This window comes from Podarcis liolepis (assembly GCF_965112155.1).
Source record: "Podarcis liolepis genome assembly, chromosome: 6".
NCBI lineage: Eukaryota > Metazoa > Chordata > Lepidosauria > Squamata > Lacertidae > Podarcis > Podarcis liolepis.
In genome coordinates, this window is record NC_139559.1 from 13,178,102 (window position 1) to 13,195,936 (window position 17,835).

Consider the following 17,835-nt stretch of genomic DNA (forward strand, 5'->3'; position numbering starts at 1 on the left):
TTCCCTGAATTGGGGGGGGGGCGCAGCATCATCAGAGCAATTCTTTTCCCAGTACCTTTGTGTGTGCTAAAAGTGATCTTTCTTTCCCAATGCAGCAGCATTATTTGTGTGTAAAAAAAGGTAAAGGACCTCTAGATGGTTGTTGTTTAGTCGTTCAGTCATGTCCAACTCTTCGTGACCCCATGGACCAGAGCACGCCAGGCACTTCTGTCTTCCACTGCCTCCTGCAGTTTGGTCAAACTCATGCTGGTAGCTTCGAGAACACTATCCAACTATCTCGTCCTCTATCGTCCCCTTCTCCTTGTGCCCTCAATCTTTCCCAACATCAGGGTCTTTTCCAGGGAGTCTTCTCTTCCCATGAGGTGGCCAAAGTCTAGGAGCCTCAGCTTCAGGATCTGTCCTTCCAGTGAGCACTCAGGGCTGATTTCCTTAGGAATGGATAGGTTTGATCTTCTTGCAGTCCATGGGACTCTCAAGAGTCTCCTCCAGCACCATAATTCAAAAGCATCAATTCTTCGGCGATCAGCCTTCTTTATGGTCCAGCTCTCAATTCCATACACCACTACTGGGAAAACCATAGCTTTAACTATACGGACCTTTGTTGGCAAGGTGATGTCTCCACTTTTAAAGATGCTGTCTAGGTTTGTCATCACTTTTCTCCCAAGAAGCAGGCGTCTTTTAATTTTCTGACTGCTGTCACCATCTGCAGTGATCATGGAGACCAAGAAAGTAAAATCTCTCAGTGCTTCCATTTCTTCCTCTTCTATTTGCCAGGAGGTGATGGGACCAGTGTTCATGGGTAGCAGATGTCAGGAGAAAGGTTTTGTTCAAGCTCTGCAACAACTAAACACTCTCCTAGCTGAAAGTGGGGTAAGTGACTGTCAGGGAACTGCCATCAGAGGGAAGAGGAGAGGAAAGTCGCTCCAGTGATGCAGGGGAGGGGACTAGCAAGGAGAGAGAGAGGGTTCCCACGGGGGAAAGAAATCCAGGGGACACCAGGGAGAAAGGGGAAGCCGAGAGCAAGGCGGAGGGGAGGCTCAGAGACTCTTCCAGTGAAATCAGCGGAGAGAGCACAGGACCTCCGCTTGGCACACCCATGCTGCACAGAAGGCTTCCACGCAGGGAATCTAGGCGGAGACTTGGAGTCAAACAACTCCTATGTTGGCGCAAATTTAGGTCCCGCCCACTGATGGATTCTGCCAGTGACTAAGACAGTCGCGTTTCAAGGGCTGTCAACCGGGGAAAGTTTTAGCTACACGGCTAGCTTGGAGCAGTTTGCAGTTTACGCACAAGCAACCCCAATTCCCATTACAGTGACCTTTGCAAACAATGGCACAGGGATGGAGGGGTGAGGTCAATTCTCAGAGAAGTTTAACCATCAAAGATTTCTTCACAGGGGGCATGTTGCACGCTAAAGGAAAATCATACGAAAATGATGTATCGATGGTACTTGACCCCTCTGAAGTTGAAAAATGTATAAAAGTGTATTAAATGTACCGTATATTGGAAATGCAAGGAAAAAGAGGGAATTTTTTTACATATGTGGTGGTCATGCAAAGTGGTAAAGTGCTTCTGGGAAATGATATGTAATGAATTGAAAAAAAAATGTTTAGAATAACTTTTATCAAAAACCCAGAAGCTTTCTTATTAGGTGCAACAGGAGGTGAAATACCAAGAGACATCAAAATACTTTTTATGTATGTGACAACAGCTGCAAGAATGCTACTGGCCCAGAAGTGGAAACAGCAGAAAACACCAACAAAGGAAGACTGGGTTTTTAAAATGATGCACTATACCAAAATCAAGATGATATTTTTATTTTTTTAATAAAGACTGGATAAAATTCATAGAATACCTTAAAACCCATTGTAATTATATAGAAACATTAGCAGGACTATTATAACATTTGTGATGCAGAGAAAATATTAAGATATAATAATTGAGGAAGTAAAGAGTTAGGAAAATATAATTAGGTGCATGGAATAAAAGTTAATTTTGGAAGCCAGGGAGGGGCGGGGGGGGGGAGTCTGTGGGGTGGGAATGTCTCAGTATTGTATAAATGGAAATATGTGAAATGGATGGAAATAATGTTGAAAACCTGAGGAAAAAATATATTTTTTTAAAAAAACACATTTATTCACAGGGAACTCTGGCAGTGGTAGCTCTATGATGGGAATAGGGGCCTCCTTACAACTCACAGCATCCTTTTAAAAAAACCCCACTACATCTCCCAAGATTCTTTGCGGGGGGGGGGAGCCCTGAATGTTTAAAGTGGTATTCCAGCACTTTAAATGTAAGGTGTGAACATGGTCTGAGTAGAACATTGGTCTACTCTGCTCCACTTTAACACACTTTATTTATTTATTTTTTATAAATATTTTTATTAGGTTTTTAAACATAAAATAGAAAATCACATATCAAACACACAAAATCCCTTTACCAAAAAAATAACAAACAGAAAAACAAATACAAATACACCAACAAAGAATATAAAAAAGAAGAAAAAAATGAAAAAAAAACAACCCACAACTATTCATAACATTTTTTATATAACTAACTGGACTTCCTCAAATCTCCCTTACCCTGCATTCTCTATAATAAAAATACCAGCAAATTATTACCTTGTTTCATTCCTTATTTTGTTCTTCTCAGATGTTATATTTCTAAACTTGAAGTAGTTTTTATCAGTTAATTGTAACTTAGATTAAACAGATTGCTTTAAGTTTCGACCTTTTCTTACTTATCACTTAATTTTCTATATCTCACAGTCTATTTACTTTAACACACTTTAGATGGTGCAGGGCAGGCCCCATGGCAAACATAGCTCTGTCCTTCAGTGCCAATAAGGACGCATCTGTTTCTTGACCCACTTGGCTCATTTGCCTAAGAGTAGAGCCAGCCCTTAATCCAGCAAGGGGTGGAATTAACAGCTGGCTGTCACTCACCAAGCTACATTTCTCAGCATCTAAATTAGTGATGGCAGCATACTTCGTTGCATGCTGGGCCTCAGAATATGCTTCCCACGTAGTTTCCACCATTGGATAGCACATAATTGCTCATGGGGAATTTCCTGGATCCCTAGCAGTCACCAACCCCAAAATTGCCTTCATGTTCTTAACAGGATAGACTAACAGTCTCCTCCATAAAAACCCCTTTCCTTTTTTTAAGCCGTTCTGCCCAGTGAATGCCTTTGTAACTGGTCTTCGTTACTTCTGAAACTGATATCTTGAGCGACTAATTTTTGCTTCATCAAAGCCAAATATCTCAAGGGCTGTCACACGGAGGATGGAGTATGCTTGTTTTCCCCTGCTCCAGAGAGTAGGACTCAAACTAATGGCTTCAAGTTCCAATAAAGGAGATTCAGACTAAAACTGAAGAAGACCTTTCTGACAGTAAGAGCTGTTCAACAGGGGGTGTGAGAGGTGGTGAATTCTCCTTCCTCGGATGTTTTTAAGCAGAGGTTGGATGGCCATTTGTCATGGATGATCTAGTGGAGTTTCTTGCATTGTAGGGGGTTGGAATATATGGCCCCATGTGTCCCTCCAACACTACAGTTCTATGATTCTATGAAATGCTTCCCAAATTATAACATTATTTTTAAAAATACGAGTGCAGGTGAGAAACAGGAACTCATTAGGGGGTAAGCATGTGTGGTGTACTGAGATACAGCTTGCACATATAAAGGGATGTAGAATTATAAGTGTTGAGGTAAAAATTGTCCCTACAGACTGAAAAAGAAAAATGGAAATTCTCCAGTAGTGACAACCCTGGTGTCACTTTATTCAAATCAGTATATGACCTTCTAAATATGCTATTTCAAGCACTGTTCCGCTTGTACTAACATGCTTTAAAAAAAGAAATAGGAAGTACCGTTCAGTGGTACCTCAGGTTAAGTACTTAATTCATTCCGGAGGTCCGTTCTTAACCTGAAACTGTTCCTAACCTGAAGCACCACTTTAGCTAATGGGGCCTCCTGCTGCTGCCGTGCCGCAGGAGCACAATTTCTGTTCTCATCCTCAAGCAAAGTTCTTAACCCGAGGTACTATTTCTGGGTTAGCAGAGTCTGTAACCTGAAGCGTATGTAACCTGAAGTGTATGTAACCCGAGGTACCACTGTATTAGCATTGTGAGGAAATTTTACAAGCACCACCAGATGTCACTGTAACATAAGAAAAGGAATAAATAATAAATAATAAGAAAGGGAAGGTAACTAACTATACAAACTTAGGCTGCCTATACAGTACACCGCAGCTTTTAAGCACATTCAGAGAACATTTCGCCCCTCAAAGAATCCTGGGTGCTGTAGTTTGTTAAGGGTTGCTGGGAATGATAACTCTGCGAGGGGGTAAACTACAGAGCCCAGAATTCTTTGAGGGAAAGAATGTGATTTGAATGTGCTTTAAAGATATAGTGTACTGTAAAGGCAGGTTAAGGGACGCGGGTGGCGCTGTGGTCAAAACCACAGAGCCTAGGGCTTGCCAATCGGAAGGTTGGCAGTTCGAATCCCTGCGACGGGGTGAGCTCCTGTTGTTCAGTCCCAGCTCCTGGCCACCTAGCAGCTCGAAAGCACATCAAGTGCAAGTAGATAAATAGGTACCGCTCCGCCGGGAAGGTAAACGGTGTTTCCGTGCGCTGCTTTGGTTCGCCAGAAGCGGCTTAGTCATGCTTAGTCATGACCCGGAAGCTGTCTGCGGACAAACCCCGACTCCCTCAGTCTATAGAGCGAGATGAGCACGCAACCCCCGAGTCATCTGCAACTGGACCTAACGGTCAGGGGTACCTTTACCTTTAAAGGCAGGTTAAGTCCCTTGCCAGATTGTGTAGGAAAAGAAAAAAAGCAGTTTACATCGGCGACTGTGCAAGAATATGAACATGCAAGGGGCCAAAACGCTTTCAGGAAAATTCATTGTATGAATTAAATCTGCAGTTCTAACCCCACATCCCCAGCTTCCCCCTTACACAAGGAGCTTTGTGGAGTGGCAGAGCCATTGCCACATCTGCAACCTGGACACTCAATGTTTAATTGTTTTTAAAGGTTTCTTTCCCCCTCTGCATGTGATTTTAGCTGTTCTGTGAGCTGACTTGAGCCCTGTCAGGGAAAAGGGCAGGGTATGTATGTATGTATGTATGTATGTATGTATGTATGTACAGTGGTACCTCGGGTTAAGTACTTAATTCGTTACGGAGGTCCGTTCTTAACCTGAAACTGTTCTTAACCTGAAGCACCACTTTAGCTAATGGGGCCTCCTGCTGCCGCCGGAGCACAATTTCTGTTCTCATCCTGAAGCAAAGTTCTTAACCTGAAGCACTATTTTTGGGTTAGTGAAGTCTGTAACCTGAAGCATATGTAACCTGAAGCGTATGTAACCCGAGGTACCACTGTACATACATACATACATACATACAAACAAACAAACAAATAAGGGATATGATGATCAGGCCTCATCCCTGTATCAGCTCCAGGGCAGCAGACTGATCTGAATTGTGCTCAATGCCCATTGCTGGTGGCTGTGAGACCAGCTTCTTCTTCTTCTTCATTGACTTTATATACCGCCCTATACCTGGAGGTCTCAGGGCGGTTCACAGAAAAGATTGCAATATATATAATCAGAATATAAACAACAACCCAATAACACATGCACACCCATCAAAAGAGCCACATTTTAAAAGGGTATAGGATGTCAAACAGATCAGCCAAAGGCCTGGTTAAAAAGGAACGTTTCTGCCTGGTGCCTAAAGGTGTATAATGAAGGTACCAGGCGAACTTCCCTGGGGAGAGCATTCCACAGACGGGGAGCCACTGCAGAGAAGACCCTGTTCTCGTGTTGTCACCCTCCGGACCTCTCGAGCTGGCTCCACTTTGTTTTATAAAATTTTATTGGTTTTTCACATTTTTTATAAACACAAACAATACACAACACTGACACACAAGCACACAAACAAACATGTATAGTTTCATATCCTTATTTCTTAAACCTTACTTCATCGACTTCCCCATACCTCCCCTTTCTACATCCCAATTTCCAAATTTGTTTCAGCAAATCCTAAACCTTGTTTTTTTCAAATTTTCCCCTTATTCTTTTCTTTTACTTAATCTTTTACATCTGTAATCCCTTTTTTCTCTAAAACCTCAACCAACATTTTAACATTCATTAATTTTACAATATTTCTTAAGATAAATTTTAAATTTCTTCCAGTCTTCATCCGCCGTCTCTTTCCCCTGGCCGCGGATTCTGCCGGTCATTTCAGCCAGTCCCATATAGTCTATCACCTTCATCTGCCATTCTTCCAGAGTGGGTAGATCTTGTGTCTTCCAATACTTTGCGATGAGTATTCTTGCTGCTGTTGTGGCATACATAAAAAAGGTTCTATCTTTCTTTTGCACCGATTGGCCGACAATGCCCAAGAGAAAGGCCTCTGGTTTCTTAGGGAAAGTACATTTAAGTACCTTTTTCATTTCATTATATATCATTTCCCAGAAAACCTTAATCTTCGGGCACGTCCACCAAAGGTGGTAGAAAGTACCTTCAATTTCTTTACATTTCCAACACTTATTATCAGGCAAATGATAGATTTTTGCTAGCTTGACTGGGGTCATGTACCACCTATAGATCATTTTCATAATATTTTCTTTTAAGGCATTACATGCCGTAAATTTTAAACCGGTGGTCCACAACTGTTCCCAGTCAGCAAACATAATATTATGACCAATGTCCTGTGCCCACTTAATCATAGCTGATTTAACCGTTTCATCTTGTGTATTCCATTTCAGCAACAAGTTGTACATTCTTGACAAATTCTTAGCATTGGGTTCTAACAGTTCTATTTCTAATTTTGATTTCTCCACCTGGAAGCCAATTTTCCTGTCTTGTTTATAAACCTCCATTATTTGATAATAGTGGAGCCAGTCTCGTACTTTAGCCTTCAATTTCTCATAACTCTGTAATTTCAATTTATCACCCTTTGTTCCAAAATTTCCCAATATCTTGGCCATTTAGCCTCCATATTGACTTTTTTTCACAGCTTTAGCCTCCATTGGCGACAACCACCTTGGGGTTTTATTTTCCAACAAATCCTTATATCTGATCCAGACATTGTATAATGCTTTCCTAACAATATGATTTTTAAAAGCTTTGTGCGCTTTAACCTTGTCATACCATAGATATGCATGCCATCCAAATACATTATTGAAACCTTCCAAATCCAAGATATCTGTGTTCTCGAGGCGCATCCACTCTTTCATCCAGCAGAAAGCTGCTGATTCATAGTACAGAGCTGGCTCCACTTTGGGCCCCACTACTTTAGGGCTTTTCCTTGTCAAGAAAACCACCAGAGAGCCTTTCACTCGGCCACATGTCCAGCAGGAGGAAGGGGCAGGTGAGCACTAAGTGTAAGTGCAGTGGCACTTAGGTCACGGCATCAGCAGAAGCTGGTGGGAGGCCAGCTCAGCTGGGAGAGCCAAGCAGAGGGATGCTTCCACTGAACCCAAAACCTCCTCAGCCCAGCGTGAGGGTATTTTGTTTTGTTTTTTGCTCTGCCCTTCAGTTAACTTGATTTAAATATGTACTTAAATATGAACAGCTTCTTCTCCAGAACGATCTCGGCCCTGAATGGGAAGCCCGGACTTTGAAAGTCATCTAATCTTCCTTGCTGTATTATACTGTATTGTTTAATTAGTGTTTTTATGGAGCAGTCAAGTAATTTCGTTGTCCCCGAAGGGGGCAATGACAATAAAGATGATATTATTATTATTATTATTATTATTATTATTATTACTTGACCATGCGTAGGCAAACTAAGGCCCAGGCCGGCCCAATCGCCTTCTAAATCTGACCCACGGACAGTCCGGGAATCAGCACGTTTTTACATGAGTAGAATGTGTCCTTTTATTTCAAATGCATCTCTGAGTTATTTGTGGGGCATAGGAATTCGTTCATTTTTTTCTCCAAAATATAGTCCGGCCCCCCCACAAGGTCTGAGGGACAGTGGACCGGCCCCCTGCTGAAAAAGTTTGCTGACCCCTGTAATTGACTAAAATGGTGCACCCAGTTTACCAGGCCGATTTAAAAAGCTTTAATTCAAGAAGTTTTTTAAAAAAAACACACCTCAAGGTGGCATACATGGTTCTCTCATTTTATTTGCGCAACAACCCCGTGAGGTTGCATATCCCTGCATTGCAGGGGGTTGGACTAGATGATCCTTAAGGGTCCCTTCCAACTCTCTGAATCCAAGTCCAACAACACAAGAAGAGCTCTGCTGGAGCAGACCAAAAGCCTATATAGCCCAGCATTTTGTTCCCACAGTGGCTAGCCAAATCTGACTAGTTATCTAGTATGGCAATGTCACCCAAAGCAAAACAAAAAAACAAAAAAAAACCCCCTCTATTTCCCTTGTGGGGGAAGGGAAGGCATTGCCACAGCAACACTTCTTCTTTTTCCCATGCTGCACTGGTGGTTTCACTGCTAGCCAGTTCCACAAAGGAAGACGGTTAGCATTGGTCTGGTTACCTCAGCAACAGCATCCTGTAAACACTTTTGCATGCCCAAACATGGCTAGAAATCCAGAGCTTTTCTCATTGGGTACAAAAACGTTTGCAGATTTTGGACACCCACCACCACCACCCCTCGTGTCGGTTTAGGATTAACATGATGTCTTCGACCACTTCAGGGACTCTTATGATTTCAGACTGTGGCATAGACAAGATAGGCACCCGGCACATTGATGTGCTACATAACTCATTATTCTTTTCCCATTCTACAGATGGGCTGCTTCGATTAAAATATAGCTGTGCTCCAAGTGGCTGATTGAAAAGATGAACTTCATGCAATAACGTTGCCATGCTGCAGCTTGAAGGAAAAGGTGGCCCACCGGTCAGTTTAATCCGGTCCCTGAAGCAGTTTATTTCTTGGGGTAAAATCCTAAAAAAAAAACCCTTAATAACTTCAATCCTAAAAAAAGATCAACAACTTCAATGCTAAGCAGCTCATCATCCCATCACACTAAGAAAAGCTCAACAGCTTCTTCAGGGTAAAATCCTTACTTAAAAAAGCTCAACAACTTCAATCCTAAAAAAAGGTTAAGAACTTTGGTTGGCCCTCACAGCCCTTCACTTCATCAAATCTGGCCCTTTGAAAAAAGTTTGGACACCACTGCTGTAAGGTGACAACAGAAGAAGCGGGTGGGCAGCCCAGGCAGATGAGCAGCTCAGGTGAGGCACAGAGGAACAGGCAGCTCCCCAGGTATCCTCAGGTACCTCAGGTGTTTGCTGGTGAGCTGCCTGTTCCTCCATGGCTCACCTGGGCAATGACTGAATGAGCTTTAAGGTGGGGCCGGGGTTGTAGTTGGTTGACCTGAAAAGCAAGGGGACAAGGGAAAAGGGTGGGGACTGGTGAAGCGCAGGGGTTGGTGAGGGGTCAAGGGAGGGGGGCAGGGTTTGGCAGGGCTGGCACGCAAAACCACCAGCAGCAACAGGCCCTAATTGTAGATTTTCAAATTTTATACCTCAAAATTCACCCGCGACTGTCCTGCGTTAAGGCATTCTGTATTTCCGCTCTATGAAAGCAATAATGAGCATGTATGCCAAGTGAAAGCAACACAAAGAATTACATGCCACTCTGAAAAATGCATTTAATCGAATACAAGCATGTTTTGCAAAAGTGGTTAAACCTAACACATGATATGTAATAGCCATGAAAGAATACTAGAAGATTTTCTTTAAAAAAGATAGTTGACTTAGTGCATTTAAGTTTAAACCTGCAATTAATTTTATTCTTGTACAGTATTATAGGTATTAACAATTCTCAAGTTACTTGGATCCAGATTTAGTCATAGTTAGAGTAGATCCGCTGAAAGGGTCTATTTTAAGTATGATCTAGTCTGGATCCGATCCAGCAATAATTTTTGTATATATCATTCCCAAAACCGAATCTCAAACATATTGTGTGCTAAAAGACATTCAGTTGCTGAACAAATAATTGTAAATACAGCATCTTTTTTTAAAGTGCTTTTAAACATGACAAATCATCAATGAAACACGAATCTTAACATGGGTAGAGAAGACAATGCAAGTCCAATATATTGACTGCCCTGAGAACTGTATGCAAAAGATGACAAAACTGCCTTTGCTTTGCATGATGGAAGTAAAAGCTGCAAGGCCAATTCATGCAGAATTCAGATTTGATGTCTCAACTTTCCAGGTGGGACGAATGCAGCTGATCTGGAAACTGGAGAGGAGAAGCATTTTAGCAGAAGGGAAAGGGGGAGTGTGATGCTCTGGCACCCACAAAAGATGGAAACGGTGACTAATGTGTGGATATCACAGTAACACTTCAACAAAAGCTATTTTGCGCATCTAATGAAAATGATCACTCGCCACCCCTATCCACATGGTCTGTAATGTTACACTGAAGGCTTAATGAGAATGATTTACTGATTTGTACTTCTCCAGAGGCACTGGCAGTATAGGATCTGATAGTATGACTTGCATATTAGAGGCCTTAATTATGGGACTTTGCATGAGCAAATTCTTCTCCCTGCAGACTTAAGCCAGATTTCTCGTGTCACTCTCCCCTTAGCCAGTGCAAAATACCTGACCTAACCTTTAAACAGAATCTTGGCTTAGCATATTCTGGCAGTGTTAATGCAGTCCGAAGCCTCCACTAACACTAGGGTGACATATGCCACCACTTGGCAGAGGTTCAGCCCCTAACAGAGGCAGTTAGCAGAGCGTACGCTGCAATGGGTTTTTTAGCACTGCTTTAGATGCCTGTTTCTCAGAGAATATTTGTCTTCCATGCTTTTCCTTGATGCACCTTTGCTGCCCTATATAAAATAAAATAGAGCTCAGCATGTATCAGGAAAATTAATTTGTGAAAACGGCAGTGGCCACCCAAACAGAAGACATTTGCACAAATCACCTTGTTCTTTTTCTTTCCAAGCTGTTGGTGCAATTCAGTGGTATACTAGCAAATTCAGGTGGCACAATAAGACGTGACCTGGCACTTTTGCACAACAAACCCAATCCCCTCCCCCAAATCAGATCTTTTGCAGTAAGGAAAGCAATGCCCTGAGAAGTGTGGGATAACAACTACTTGTCAAAATGTCATATAAACGCGCGCCCCCCCCAAAAAAAACCCCAAAACAGAATGCTCCAGAAACAGCCAATGTTATACAACCTCCCTATTAAATTTGTGTAAATAAATCGTGATGAATATTCAATAGATGCTGGGTTGCAACTGATGTAACATATGCAAGTACATTTCTAAGCCGTTTACAGCACAATCCTATAGATGTCAACTCAGAAGCATGTCCCGTTGAGTAATGGGACTTACTCTCAGGTAAGTGTGCCTAGGATTGCAACTTTATAATCAAGTAGTTCAGTAAAGTTTTTGCTCTTGCTTTCCCCATTTACACATCACAGTGGGGAGAAAAATGCAATGTCTCCCCCATATTCTGTAAGCCCTAGAAGTTGTGCTACTCAGTTAACTCTTTCATCCTAACCAGGTAGAAGAAATTATTCCCTAAGAAAGAAAGCACACAGAAATCATGCACAAACTTCTAGAGGCTCCTAATGAAGAAATGCAAATTTATATTTTGCATAGTAAAAATCACCCTGAGGTGACTTTTCCTCCCTTTTGCATGGCATGCAAACGCACCTTTTCATGATGAACCCTGGCATTTAGGAGTTTCCAAAGACATCTTTGTAAAGGTCTGCAAGACCATGTGAGCTTCGTTGGCATAGGGAAACCAAACTGTGGTCCCCCAGTTTCTTAATTTTCCCCAGGGTCTCTGTCAGGCACCAATCTTTATTTTTAAAGTACAGAAGTGCAATTTTGTTGAGAGCTATTAATTGAAAGGACTGCACCCAGAAGCAATATACTCCTTTTTGAGTACCAAGTGCTGGAGACAACAACAGGGGATGATAACTATGACCTTCATGCCATGCTTATGAGTTTTAGCTTCCAGAGGCATTAGGCTGAAGGGAACAAAACTCTGGACTACATGATACAGGAATGTAACCCGCATGTTCTTATTTACAGCACCAGCCCTGCTTTACTCCTTTGGTCCTGGACAGCCCTTCTATGTTCTGAGGCTCTGATAACAAAGGGAGTAAAACAAAAAAGGCTGCGAGGTCACCGAACTTCCCCAAACACAGCATAGAGTTGCACGGAATGGCACAAGGATTGGTGTTGTGGTCATGCAGTCCCACGGTAAGCAATCATCCAGCCAACAGGCACAGCACAGTGTGCAGATGTGTTTGGATCTTACAACAGTACAACTTCCCTGCTAATGTGACAACCCTCTTTCAAGAGCTTGGATAGGCAATCGTGCTTTTAAAAATACCCAACAGCCAACACTTAAAGCAGAAAACCTTTTGCAATCACAATACCATATGGACATCTTGTTATATTTTTTGCATACTTGGGGTGTACTGGTGAAACCTGCAACAAAATATGTTCCACTGTGGATTGCTCCAGGTCAGGGCACCAGCCAGCCAGGTCCTCTTCTATGATATGATCTATTCCATTCCGTTCTGCTTCATCCCACACTTTTTGTTTTTGTTTCAAAAACCAACTATTGGTCAGCATTTTATGCTCACAGAGGATGCTCAGTTGTCAGTGGTCTGTGTTTCCCCTCCCACTGTCGGTTTTTTCCATAAAGATTTTAGTACTTCTGTAAACCTCAGGCTTCCCCCAAGCTTCTTCTCTACAGGGATGATGTTTGCATAAGGACCCATACATGGTGAGTTTGCTGAACTTCTACTGAACTCAAGAGGGAAACTCCATTAGATTTGGTTAAAATCTCCACAACCTGCTTAAGGTAAAGGTGTAAAGGGACCCCTGACCATTAGGTCCAGTCGTGACCGACTCTGGGGTTGCGGCACTCATCTCGCTTTATTGGCTGAGGGAGCCGGCGTACAGCTTCCAGGTCATGTGGCCAGCATGACTAAGCCACTTCTGGCGAACCAGAGCGCACGGAAACACCGTTTACCTTCCCGCTGGAGCGGTACCTATTTATCTACTTTCACTTTGATGTGCTTTCGAACTCAACAGGGAAACTCCATTAGATTTGGTTAAAATCTCCACAACCTGCTTACTGCTTACTTAATAAACAAGACAAACGAACGTGCTTGTTGGCTTAGTCTCCAATAAGGAATAGATTTTCCACTACTCCATGCTCCTTTAATGCCAGCCAGACCCTTCAAAGGAGCTCCGATATCTGAAAGATGGCCCCTTGAGAAAGCCTCCCGCACGGAAGCAAATGTACAGCTGAGATGAGTTTCTACTCTGGGTCTCTGGGATCTCTTCCAGCCTCCATGAGGCACAGGTTATGCATGCCGGGAATGCACTCCCATATAGCTGCCCTCAGGTTTCCCAAGGCCCAGGCCCATTCCAAAATACAGGAAACTTGAAACCAAGGACCTTCATCATGTAGGAACAAAGTGAACATGCTCCAAAACTCAGTGCAGAGCCCATTTTTCATGCAGAAGGTCCCAGCTAGGACAATGACTGCCCAAAACCCTGGAGAGCCCGAGCCAGTCAGTGTAAACACTGCTAAATAAATGACCAAGTGGCCAATTCAGAATCAAGAGAGTTGGAAGGGACCATAATGATCATCGAGTCCAACCCAAACCTGGGTCTCCAGCTGTTTTTGGACTACACTTCCCATCATCCCTGACCACTGGTCCCGCTAGCTAGAGATGATGGGAGTTGTAGTCCAAAAGCAGCCGAAGACCCAAGTTTGGGAAACCCCTGATCTAGTCCAACCCCCTGCAATGTAAGAATATACAACTGCCCCTTACAGGGGCTCAAACCTGCAACCTTGGCATTATCAGCGCCATGATCTGACTGAGCTATCCATGTTGCTATAATGCTGCTTCACATACAGATACAACAATACAAGGCAAAATAGGGGAGTGAGGTTTTGGTTTCCCTAGATATTATTTGTACTCAGGTGTGGCCTAGTTAATATTAGATATTTGATTTATGACATGTTCCAGTGTTGGGGCTCATATGTTCATGCCACACCTCCAGCTGAGGGCTACGTTTAGTCCTACCATGCACAGAAGTGCAGATCTATCTGAATCATCATCATTAGTAATGGCAAGCTTCTCGAAGTTGCTCGCTATTAACAGCACATATTGGTGCCTAAGGGACGCGGGTGGCGCTGTGGGTAAAACCTCAGTGCCTAGGACTTGCTGATCGTAAGGTCGGCGGTTCGAATCCCCGCGGCGGGGTGAGCTCCCGTCGTTCGGTCCCAGCTCCTGCCCACCTAGCAGTTCGAAAGCACCCCTAAGTGCAAGTAGATAAATAGGTACCGCTTTATAGCGGGAAGGTAAATGGCGTTTCCGTGTGCTGCTCTGGTTCGCCAGAAGCGGCTTAGTCACGCTGGCCACGTGACCCGGAAGTGTCTTCGGACAGCGCTGGCTCCCGGCCTCTTGAGCGAGATGGGCGCGCAACCCTAGACACGACTGGCCCATATGGGCAGGGGTACCTTTACCTTTACCTAAAGGTGCCTAAACCTATGGCAGGGCCAGAAATCGCCCTAACACACATGTATATAAACTGTAGCAGAAACATGGCACATGAACATGCGATTCCATCCTCAATCATACTGGAAACGCATACAGAAGTTCTCTCTCAGCACCTTTCCAAAGGAACCCATGGGACTGAACACCATTCACACAGCTTTCCCTTAAAGAAGCCTAGTATTTGTAGTTTCTCCTTCACAGAGCTACAGTTCCCTGCGCCCTTAACAAGCTACGGTTCCCAGGATTCTTTGGAGGAAGACACGTGCTTTATATGTATGTACAGCCCAACAGAGTTCTGCCCCCAAATGTAAGGTTTCCCACTACACAAATGGGCAGCATTTGAGGCACTGGGATGGACTGAGACCTTAGCATGGCAGCAGACAGACTGCAGAATCTTCCTGTGCCCCCCATGCCTACTGATCCAGATCAACCACCCCTCTGACCATTTTTCTTGGGGGGAGGGTGGGGGAATAATCCTGCATTCCAGAGTGAAACACCATGGCTTGTTTGGAATTTGAACCCAAGGCCTCTTGCAGCCTAAGCGCATACATATATCCTGAATCGAAACATTCCTAATATTCAACTGCGGTTTATCAGCAACTGCGATGTCATTATCTGCGTTTTATCTAAGCATTTCAGAGAATGTTTTACTTTTGTAAAGTTCAGCATTATTTCTCTTTTACAAATATTGGCTGTCTTAAGCTGTATAGATGAACCACATTCCTATATCTTATATTCCAGCAATATTGCATGATAAGGATTTGATCAGCATTCCATTATCCTCAGATGGCATATATTACAAAAGTGCAAAACTGTTCTGCGAAATAAAGAAAGCAAGGAAAGAAGCAGCTCTGCATAGGCTGCTGTTCCTTCCTACAAATATGTTCCGACTTTAAAATAGAGGAATTTTCCAGCAAAACCAAAACCGCAGTTTGTCTTTCTTTCGCAACAAGCGATCCTCTTCCAAATAAACCTTTTTAGGAACTAAAAATGCCTAACACGGGGACACTGTCAGGTGTGCGTTATAAAATACAATGTAAAAATATATTTCTATTTAAACATCAGTTGTATTTATTAACATCCCTTTTGCAGCCAAGACCCTGCAGTGTCTTGGACCAGTGAAGACATTTTTCTGCTGTAAAGCATCAAGAGCAATACTTACAAAATAAAAAAGTGCAAAAGTGCATTGACTGAAGTGCAATATGATAGCCAGTGTCAAAAAGTGAAAAAAAATAATTTGTATGATTGAAAATACCCTAATATATATTTCGTAGTCTGCTGCAAGAGTTGATACAAAGCAATAAAAGAAATTGGCTTGGCTCTCCCGACAGCATCTTCTCCGCAGTGATTTAAGCATTTGGTTACAACTCAGTGTAGGCTATAGCCCTTTATCCTTTTAACTCTCTTCTATAAATAGCTTTTGTGCCGATCACTTGTTACTCTTTTATTTCGAAAGATCTGTGCCGTTCCTAAGGGTTTCTTTGGTGCCTCTGGAAGGAGAGAAATGCCAAAGGGGGACAGGGCCGGAGAACTGCAAATAGCTCTTCCCATCTCCTCGCTTTGCTTAGATGAAGTGAATCCAGCTCTCTTCGCATTCCCTGGGCATCTTGAGTTCGTGACTCCGACAGGTGAGGGCGAAGTTCTTCCCTCGGTTGTTATCCCAGTACTCCTGCCCATTGACTCGGTACAGCACTGCAAACTCAACCACTGAGCTCAGCTGGAGGAGGAACGGCGCCATGGGGAGGAAGAAAGTGAAGACATCCGCCTGGGCCTGCCCCTCCTTCCCAGGAACGCTGCTGTGCCACTGGGCACTGACTTCGTGCTGACCCCTCCAACGGTTGAAGGTGTATCTCACAGCCACCTGCTTCTCAAAGGCCAGGTTGACCACTTGGACGGTGCCGTTCAGACCCAGATCTGAGCTGGTCACCCTCTCAAGGCACACCAGCTGCCGCTGCAGGCGGCTGTGGAAGTCCTCGCAGTCCGCAGGCTGCTGGAAGTCAGGCACCAGGCACTGCATGGTGAACTCCAGGTCCAGCCTGCTGCAGCAAAGGTCGGAATTGATGGACAGCCTGGAGAGAACATGCAAAGGGATGGAGGGATCTTCCCCCACCTGGAACACTTTCACCTCGGCCAGATCCAAGCCCAGTGCATCGGCAAAGCGGACTTTGTTCCGGCGGGTGCTGCACCCCGGGACGCGGCACGGAGCCATCATACTCCTCCTCCTCTCCGGAGAGCTGGGCAAGGACCGGGCCCGCCGGCGCATGATGGGCCTAAGGTGTGGGTCGCAGCTTGGCACCGCGGCGCTCTGAGGATGCTTCTGCTGCGTCTCCTCGGAGATGGAGACACTTGGGAGACTGGTGGTGCTGCCGCCATGCTGGTATCGCCTCCTCTCTGTGTTCCGGGCCTCTTCTTCTTGCAGCATGTTCTGGTAGAGGTCAGAGAGGTAGCTGGGAGTCCTCCGAGGGGCCCTTGGCGCCATGTGCTCGGGTGGCTGGGCGGCTTGAGCAGGCAGCGACCCTCCTGCTGACAGCTTCTGCCGAGACATGGAGAAGGCTCCAGGCAGAGAGACACACTGATCGGCAGGGCCCAGTGGTTGCTTTTTAAGGAGCAATTAGCGGCTTCTGGGGAGGTGGCACTTAGTGATAGGAAGCCTTCAGACGCTGAAGGACCCAGGGCAATGATGCTGAGTGACAGGCGTCTCAAGGCTGTCGCACAGGCTGCAGGGCGAGTCGAGGCTGTCGCACTGGATGCTGGAGGCCTGGGTGCTGTCGCAAACGCTAGTCACCGACTGGAGGCTGTCTCTCTGGATGCTGGACGTGTCCAGGCTGTCGCAGAGGCTGAAGACAGGCCGGAGGCTGCTGCGGTAGAGGTTGAGAGAGTCGAGGCTGTCACCCTGGTTGAGGCTGTCTTGCAGGAAGCTGAAAGATGCCAAACTGTCTGGGTAGCAGGACAGGGAATCGAGGCTGTCGCTCTGGATACTGGAGGAACCCAGAGCGCTCCCTGGGCTGGAAGGGGTTTGGAGGCTGTTGGGCTTCGGGGAAAGGGAGTCGAGGCTGTCGGACAAGCTGGAGGGAGTCTGCAGGCCGCCTCCTCCAGCGATGGGAGCCTGGAGGCTGTCGGCTGGGACGGCGTTGCTGCTGGAAGATGGATGGGGGCTCCGGCTGGAGGCGGAGTCCGCGTTTGGCGACTCTGGACCCCACATCCAACTGCGCGCTGGCTGTCCCCGGCCCCGCGCGCCCCTGGCGTGGATTGCACGGGGGTCGGCAGGTTTTCGCTCCGCACCAGGCAGGCGCGCACGGCCAGTG

The 17,835-nt window shown here is 44.8% G+C and overlaps 2 protein-coding genes and 1 long non-coding RNA gene across 3 annotated transcripts in view; all 3 read right to left on the reverse strand.

Moving 5' to 3' along the window:
* The window catches only part of CDH26 (cadherin 26), a 55,946-nt gene that overhangs the window by 36,016 nt on the left and 2,095 nt on the right, over window positions 1-17,835 (reverse strand). The window lies entirely within an intron of this gene.
* On the reverse strand, window positions 9,614-14,143 carry LOC310708935. The gene is made up of 2 exons (XR_014527232.1): window positions 13,089-14,143; window positions 9,614-12,810 (listed from the first exon to the last, which is right to left on the reverse strand). It is a non-coding gene; the product is annotated as an uncharacterized lncRNA (long non-coding RNA).
* Window positions 15,578-17,075, reverse strand: PPP1R3D (protein phosphatase 1 regulatory subunit 3D; the record flags this gene model as incomplete). Its single annotated transcript, XM_083507696.1, has 1 exon — window positions 15,578-17,075. The coding sequence occupies one exon, from the start codon at window positions 17,073-17,075 to the stop codon at window positions 16,095-16,097; it is 981 nt and encodes a 326-aa protein (XP_083363822.1). The 3' UTR covers window positions 15,578-16,094.